The sequence below is a fragment of the Manacus candei genome, unplaced genomic scaffold, assembly GCF_025592945.1.
Source record: "Manacus candei isolate 608988 ecotype Guabito, Panama unplaced genomic scaffold, ASM2559294v1 h1tg000056l, whole genome shotgun sequence".
NCBI lineage: Eukaryota > Metazoa > Chordata > Aves > Passeriformes > Pipridae > Manacus > Manacus candei.
This window is the reverse complement of record NW_026138104.1, coordinates 9187740-9196181: the sequence shown is the minus strand read 5'-3', so window position 1 is coordinate 9196181 and position 8442 is coordinate 9187740. Positions and strand designations below refer to the sequence as shown.

The following is an 8442-nucleotide window of genomic DNA, read 5'->3' as shown; positions in this document are numbered from 1 at the left end:
AAGAAAAGCCACAACCATTAGTGTTTTGAGGAAAGAATCGAAGAAAGAGAGAGGCACGGGGTATACTAAATCGCGGACTTTTGATTTTATTTATTCCAATCCGAGAGACCTTCTCAGTTGGAAATAGAGAGAGCTGCCCTTCTTACACTCTCAGGCTTGCAGGGGTTTCAAAGAAAGGAGCGTTTGTTATTGTCCGCAGGGGAAATCCGAGAGTGTGTAGCACAATGGCAAATCCAGGCTCTTAACTCAAATACATTTGAAAAGGACAGCCTTTGCTTACTGTCTCACCTCTTCAACCTTCAGGCTCTGGCCAGGCTCTTCAGCTGTTAATATTTGTTGTAACACTAGGTTGGGTACAGTGGGTGTCTAGGACTTGTTCCATGCTGGTACAGCACCCAGCAGCAGGGAACATCATCAAAGACCCTACTTGTCACAGGAATACAAGTTTTCTGAATGGAAAGCTGGTGCTGCTGAGGTCTGTAGGCTACATAAGCAGCCACTACAGAAATACTAATCGGCAATGCTTGCTCCGACACCCTTCGGACTCTGCAGTCAGTAGTTTCAGTGAAAAGATTTGGGGTTCGTTCCATAACTCACATAGCTGCTGCCAGACAGACACCAGAGCTCATTATAGTTTCTTGAATACAGAGGCTTTAAAATAAATTGGAAATCCAAATTTCATACTGTCCCGGTTTCAGATGGGAGAGAGTTAATTTTCGTCTTAGTAGCTTAGAAGACTCATAGACCAGAAACTTGTAAGCCATATCAGCTACCACACCTTAACTAGATGTACTCCAACAGGTAACAGAACAACCCCAGGAGACGCCATCCTCAGCGACTCTGTGGCACTGCTCCCATGACTGCAGGGGATGGCAAACAAGATCTTTTCTTCTTTAAAACATCTCCACAGCAAGGGGCCAATTAGAGCATCCTGGTCTTACTAGCCTTTTAGTGGCAAGCATAAATAGGCCCTTACGTATTCAAATCAGCAGCAAATGAGTGGTGAAGGTCACAGGATGCTTAAATGACTATACAACATGCTCCCTCTGATTCCTGGAGAAAGCACTTAAAAGGTTTAGCTATCAGATCTTCTAACTTGTCTAGTCATAGTAACTACCGGTGCAGCTACGCCTGACAGACAGTATTTGTCTCTTTCAGCATCAAGTTCCCAGTCAGCCATTCCCAAAAATAATACACTTGGTGGAGCAGACAACTGCCCTAGACTTTCAGATCAGTGCAAAGGAAGGGCAGAGCTCTTATAGGAAAGCAGCACTTTGAAAGGTCAGCCAGAAGACCACAGGCCATATTCCAAAAGAAGTTATGGCCATGTAATTTCTTAAATGTTAGCAGCAGAAGGAGGTAGAAATCAGAGAATACAATTTTTTGCATTAAAAGCAACTCTACAGGCACTTTGAGGAAGTAAAAAGGGTCAGCAGCTTGAGGTACACAGAAGAAATTAATCCTTCTAAACTGCACTTTAATATTGCAAACATGGGCACGGTGGGACCTTGGCATTCCCGAGGCTCTCACTGCACTTGGCTGGTGTGAGTGTTTAACTGTAGGGGTAAGTTTGCAATATCAATACCTCTGTTTGCACAGCGAAGTGACCAATTTATCTCCAACAACAACCCTACTGCATAGTTTAAGTGTACTTTCAGGAACGCCAGCTTATGACTTAGAAGGACAGATTTTCCTTGCTTACATCCCTTTGCATTTCAGGCTGCATATCCCAAAGGAATCTACCACAGTAAACAGTACTCAGGATCAGAGCATTGCTGCAAGGTTGTTGTAACCCCGTGTGTGCCATTCCCTTTTTCACTCCTGGCAGCAGTAGGAGTTCAACATCGCAGCCAGAACAGGAGGCAGAAGCACTTCTAAAGCTGTTTAAAACATAGATGAATAGTAGACTCTTGCCAAGTTTTATCTTCTGCAGCAGCATTTTGGATGCTTCTTTCACCATGATGTGGCATCAGTCTTTTAAGCAAATCTACTTTAATTACTGCAAAGTCTAATAAAGCAAGAAAAATAAATACAATAAATTCCTTGAATAATCCAGAGGTTGTTTGTTTTTAGCAACAAAGCATTGAATAAATGAAATGATCAAGTGAAGCCAACTAGTTGCAGGAGTAAGAAACAACTAAATGAACGAATATTGTCAGGGAAGAAAAGCCACCTATGCAAGAGCATAAAGGAGGAGCCAGAGATCAAAGAACACTGTTGATACTTCAGTCCCACACAAAAGTAGCAGCATGTGATACTTAGTTACACGACAGAAGAGCAAGGCAGATGCTTTCCACTACGCCCAGAAGGGTTATAAACAGGAAAAAAAAAAAAAAAAAAAAGAAAAAAGCAAACCACAGTTGAATAGGCAGTGTGGTTTTAGGGTTTCCCTCTCCTCCCCCCAAAAGTTCGAATGTAAAAGGTGCAAAAGGAAAACAGATCATAGAAACAGGAATAGTGAGACAAGGGAGGAAAACCGGCTATAAAGAATTAGGAGTCACTTTCTGGCATGGTTTGCACAGAGAAAGGAAGTCTTTCTTCATCAACAGAGAAGAAGAAATAGGTATCACACAAAGCTTTGGAAGAATTCATTGAGTTTATGAACAAAAATTCAACAGCCAGGAATTGAGGATGTAGGTTCACTGTTACTTGAAGTATTAAACAACATAGTTGCCACCTTCGTTCTGGAATAACCACCTAATTTCCTTTATGGAGTAGAAAAAGAGTCTGTTTTCAGAATCTAATTGTTATGCACAGCATTACCATGCATATGACCTTGATTTGTTTCCCACTACCACCCCAGAAAAAACCTGTTTTCCAAAACAAAAGCCACAAGCAAGTTTCAGACAAAATATATATATTTTAAAAAAATCTTTACAATAAGTCAGGAAACATAGGAGCTTGCACACAGTTTATTATAATAACTCGGTTCTCAGCTCCCTACAGTTCAGATAACCCTGGTGACAGTGTTTACAGCTTCTAACTTTTGCTTTCATAACTTTGAAGCAAACAATACATTTGAGTGTATTTTACTCTGTGCAAATAAGACAACTTTTGGAATCCTTCAGAAGAAATATCCAAGTTTCTGTTTGCGAGGTCCTTTGTTTCTCAAAGATGATTTATGAGAGTTTTTGTTTTAAGATAAAGTGCTCCTGTCCAGCAGAACCCAAAGGCCTTCTTCTAGAGTTCAGAGAGCAAGTTCAGCTCAGATTAAAAAATAATTGGTCATACAAATTCCAGCTTCCCATGTCCGCTGTACATTCCCCAGTGGACTAGCGAAAGAATTTTATCATTGCTGAGGTCTGAATGTCTCATTTTATCACAGGTCATGCAGCAGTTCTCGTGACCAGTCACAGGCACCATGCATTCCAAGTCCAATTTTGCCACCTGCCCTTTTTTCGAATGATGTCCATGAAAACTATAGTGCAAACGGGAGAGCATTTGCTGTCGTTGATCTTGCAGTCTCTTGTTTTCACTCCTGAGCATCCTCAAGGCCAGCATGATAAGGAGCACCAAGATCAGCCCACCAGCTATAGGAACAGCAATTACAGCTGCCCTGAACCACAACTCTTTTGAAGAAGTCAGTTCCTGCACCTTGGTGATGAGATTTCTGCTGCTGTCATGTTGGTATCTGCTCCCTTGTCCTGAAAAGAGGAAAGATGTGAAGCTTATTTCAGGATTTATTTACACTGGTTTACACATAAGCAACTCCCCTAAATCCCACACTGACAAGTTTAAGGAACAACAGCTACACTCTGCAGTATCTACAGAAAATATTCCTGGTAAAGAAAAAAAGATGAGTTTCTAAGGTAGCTTATAACATGGAATTTCTTACTCCAAGAGCTGATTTCACAGTGAAAATCACTGCCACTGATTCTCAGAAGTAATGTCAAAAGTTGGCAAGAGAGACTTCTAACGGCGGAGGGGGACAGACAGAATGCTCTTAGGTCAATGTGATCAGGCAAAATGTCTGCTTTATTAGAGGGAAGACAACTTATATGCTGTTTGTGACACAGAGACACGTGATTCTTTTCCAGGTTACATTGGATACATAAGGAAAACACACTGAGCTGTACAGTACCAACTGGACCACAGCAGGTGTCCATAAAACTTGTTTTCCTGCCAAAATAACTCCTCCTTCACCTTGGCACAAGGCCTGCAGCCATATTAGTGGTGCAGTATTCTTTTTACTGTCTGCACCCAGCCATGCCAAGGCAAAAGGTCGCAGAAATGCAATAGAAATTGTTCACACAATTTCTGCCCTCCGACAGGCTTCCAATATTAATGCAGATAAAAAAAGCTAATTGGTCGAGATGCTCCCCTGCATCCAGCCACCCACTCCTCTCTCTGGTGCCTCTACTTACATTAACAACTAAATCAATAACAGCAGACACACAAGGGTTAGCCTGTCGCCAGCCTGATGGCCAGAAGAGACATTTCACTGAAGCTTTATTGCCCTACCTGAAGTATCGCCCCTGGAAGGAGACAAAACATCATGTAGTCCTCTGTAATTGCACATATCTTCATGACAGCATTCCAATGTGGACATGGTGGTGGTGCCAGAGTGGTTTTGTGCTTGTTTGGCTTGGCAGATATCAGCTGTGCTTGCAATAGAGTCCAAGCAGCCATGAGTAAGCGGGGAATGTGTATTCTGAGGATCAAGCAGTCTGGAGAAGCAGGCACTAAGCTCAGATTTGCACATATAGCCGGTTGCAACACAGTGTGCAGCATCACAGTAGCATCTGATCTCACCTAAAAAAAAAAAAAAAGTGTAAGATAGGTAAGAATTTGGTTCCCTAAGGACACCTCACTAGATATTCTTATTAGCCACAAGGATCACACAACCAAACTCAGTGCCAGTTTTGAGGTACACCCAGAGACTGTAGATCCACAAGAGCCTGGGTTGTTTCCTTCCCATCACTGTACAGTGCTTACCTCTCGTTGTAACCTTAATCCCTGCAAGTGCCTTGGGGCACTCGCTTTAATTACTAGAACCATGGTCCTTTGAATTAAAGCAAAAGCATTTCACTAAAACAGGGACTTGGGGGAGAGTTGGGGCGGGGGATGTTACAGTGGCTTTTTTTTCCGAAGGTAAATAACTAACAAGACCATTTTATAGCTACTTCCACTTGCTGTCAGCAGTTGCATTTAACCGCATTTAAAGTGAAATCCCAGTTCTAAAAGCAACACACACCTTCAGTCCTAGAAGAAAGTCACATCTATGTTTTAACCATTACTCCAGGAACAGCATTCTATTTTTACAAAAGTAATTTTTTTTTTTAACCGGGCATAAGCACACAACAAAAATACCAGGTTTAAATATTTATGTGACAAATGAAAAAAAAAAATCGGAACTGCTGAATTCTTTATTACCTCTCAATACTGTGCCAAAATTTAACAGGTTTAGCTAACACCTTATAAAGCTATTAGCTAGAACCATTACCATCCAAGTCTCCCAGTCAGGAAGGTTTTCTTCTGTGTGAAACTGAGCAACTATTTGTAATTTCTCCAGAAAGAAAGAAATTCTTTAAGTAGTTATTCATGCAAAACGGCTTTTTTATCAGTATTATAAAAAAAAAAAAAAAAAGGTTCCAGTTTACAGTTATTCTGTTCAGAGGCAATGTCTCTCAACTCAAATTTAAAGTCATTAAATGGGGTGAAATTACAAGGCTAAAAGCTCCCCCTTTCCTCTCTCCAATTTCACATGCAATCCAACATGCAGTCAAAAAGGGGAAACACTTGGATTGAAAATCCTCTACCGGCTCTATGAAAAAATCTCAGGAAACCTCAAAAATTTCTGAAGGAAGTGATAAAAAGGTTCCCTTCATAAAACTCTTCATTTTGTGCTCTCCAAACTGCTCTGGTACGAATTAAACATGTCCTGTGCTGTAGTGAAAACTTACTCTTTCTAGGCAAGTTGCAACTCAAACATAATTCAATGTGCCATCGAGCCAAGGTTTAAGAGGAAGCCAGATTTTGGAGTCATCCTTGGAAGAATGGACTTAAAACTACTTCTGATGTGCCCATGGTACGTGCCATTACAGTGGCACCAAGGCTTTTAAAGTCGATCAAATTGTCAGATTTCTTCCTTCTACAATCAGCAATTCAAAAATCAAACTACAGGTTTCCCAGTTGCCACCCCTTCTTATGATGCTACTTACCACCTATACCTAAAACAAAACTGCTTCTGCAAGATGTTAAAAATCATCCCAACCAAGTTAGTTTCCCCTCATTGGGCCACTTTAATACTTTCTCCAAAATGCTACTGCAGGCTCCAGGCCTTGAAGTTCCCGCTGCTCTTTAATAACTCTGCTTAATAGAAGCCAAATGATGGAGTGTCTCACTGTCTCCAGTCCAATTCCCTTGGGCTTTTAGACTAAGTAACCTAATTTTTCATGAATTCACACTCACTGTCATCCAGCATGTTACAGAAAAAAAGACTCAATCGTTTTCTAAGCATTCCATATGAGGTCTTCCCCCTACCCTCTCTGAGAAAAATACTCTTCATAATTTTCTCACTGTATGAGAGTTAAAAGTAAGATGCAAACATGGCACAGTACCAGAGCTGACAGTCCCTTCACGAGTTTCAGCACAGCATGGGAATAAAGTGAAACAATACACATATTTTCATTTTAACTGCTTATACAATCACGTTTAAAAATCTATGTTTTATTGACTTAAGACAATCTTACGAACAAAATCTGACAGGCCAGTCATCAGGTTAATTCAACTGCTTTTTAATTAAAGCCACGTTTTCAGTGAAACAGAATGGACTTTGTATTACTGTATTAAAACTGTATTTCTGTCAATTCATAAAGTTTCTTCCTGTTCTATGCAAAAGGCCAGAAAGGGTATTTAGTATTTTGAAACAGTGAACAATGCCCTTCTGTTCCCTCCTCTTTCTTGTTACTGTATGTAGCTATTAAAGAAAAATGTCTGCTTTTAGTCAAGATGGCTACAGGAGAGACTGCAGGCTTCTCTTAAAGCTTTTGAAGTCAACAGCAGCCAGAAGTCTGTGATCCCCTAATTATATCATTATCAGGCACATAGTTTCAGTATCTGCGACTTCACATCACTCAGTCACTCCCTGTTCTGCCCGCTTTGATGGGGCCAGCAGGCTCCCCCCTGCACGCTGCAAGGCTGTTATTTAGGGTTAATTACAGCCTTCCTTCCAAAATAAATAAATACTGTCGCATATCACCACCGCGCTAACTTATCCCTTAACCTCCTCCCCGGAGCACGGCGATTACCGGCAGCCAGCGGGTCGCCTCTGCCCCGGGAGGGCGCTCCCCGGGCGGCCAGACCACAGACCGCAGAGCCCCCACAGCCCCCGCGACCACAGAGCCCCGGCGGGCCGCGACGGGGCCGCCCCTCCGCCGCCGCCGGGACACCCGCGGGGCCGCGCCCGGACTGACCGGCACCGGCGGCCAGGTGGGAAGGGAGGGCAAGGGAGGGACGGGGCGGTAGGCGCAGACCCGGTGGCTCCCGCCGTCAGCAGTGGCTCGGCGAGGGGCTCCCGACACAGCGTCGGCCCGGCTGCCCTCGGGCAGCAGCAGCCCCCCGGGCACCCCGCTCGCCCCGGCGCGGCCTCCTCACCCCCTCACCTCTGGTGAGCAGGACGGCCATGGCGCACAGCTCCAGTTGCAGCCAGATGAAGATGTAGCTGGAATGGCGATCCATTTACCCGGCGCCGCTCGCCGCAGCCCGCAGCGCAGGCACGGCCGAGCCGCCGCCCGCCCCTGCCCCACCGGAGCGCCGAGGAGCCGCTCGCCCGCGGGCAGAGCCGTGGCGCGGCCACCGCTGCGGCGGCGGGCCGGGGGAACGGCCGCGGCTCTCTGCCTTCCCTCGCCCTCCCCTCGCCGCTCCGGCCCGGTCCGCAGGAGCGGCAGCGCTGGGAGCGGCCGGCGCGCCGGCTGCGCCAGCGAGTGTTGCCTCACTGACACGGCGGCGCCGCCGCCGCCCGCCCTGTAAATACGGCCGGGCCCGGCGCGGGCCGCCCCGCCCCCTGCCCCGCCTCCCCTCCCCATTGGCTACAGCTCCCGGAGGTGGGCGGGGAGATCGGCGGGCAGGACGGCCCGGCACCTCCCCATTGGCTGCGCCGCTCGGAGGTGGGCGGGGACTCCCCTCGCCCCGCCCCGCCCGCCCGGCCCGCGGCGTCGCGCGCTCCCCACCAGCGGCGCCCCCGGGCGGCGGCGGCGGCTCCGGGCTGGCCGGAGGGGCGGGGACGAGCCCGCTGAACTCGGCTCGGGGGCGAGCCCGCTGAACTCGGCTCGGGGATGGGCGCTATGTGCGGGTGCTCGGGTCCCCGCGGCGCTGCGGGAAAAGCGGCCGCTGGCGGCCTCGCTCGCCGCGTTCGGTTTGAGGCTCTCCCGGGTCCCCGAGATAGTCCTGTGCGGAGGCAGCAGCGCTGGGTTCCACGAGGAAATGTCACGTCCTGGCTGC

The 8442-nt window shown here is 46.3% G+C and overlaps 1 protein-coding gene across 1 annotated transcript; it reads right to left on the bottom strand.

Annotated features, from left to right (window-relative positions):
* Positions 1–2840: 2840 nt before the first annotated feature.
* On the bottom strand, positions 2841–7950 carry BAMBI (BMP and activin membrane bound inhibitor). Its single transcript, XM_051802521.1, has 3 exons — positions 7605–7950; positions 4462–4752; positions 2841–3644 (listed from the first exon to the last, which is right to left on the bottom strand). The coding sequence occupies exons 1-3, from the start codon at positions 7678–7680 to the stop codon at positions 3226–3228; spliced, it is 786 nt and encodes a 261-aa protein (XP_051658481.1). The 5' UTR covers positions 7681–7950; the 3' UTR covers positions 2841–3225.
* Positions 7951–8442: the final 492 nt, after the last annotated feature.

What these genes read in the sequence shown, in the direction of transcription:
- BAMBI (XM_051802521.1), bottom strand. Translation starts at nt 7,680, where the DNA reads ATGGATCGCCATTCCAGCTACATCTTCATCTGGCTGCAACTGGAGCTG. An exon ending in GGCCGTCCTGCTCACCAGAG is followed by an intron (nt 4,753 to 7,604) that starts GTGAGGGGGTGA and finishes TTTTTTTTTTAG; the next exon opens with GTGAGATCAGATGCTACTGT. An exon ending in TTCCAGGGGCGATACTTCAG is followed by an intron (nt 3,645 to 4,461) that starts GTAGGGCAATAA and finishes TCCTCTTTTCAG; the next exon opens with GACAAGGGAGCAGATACCAA.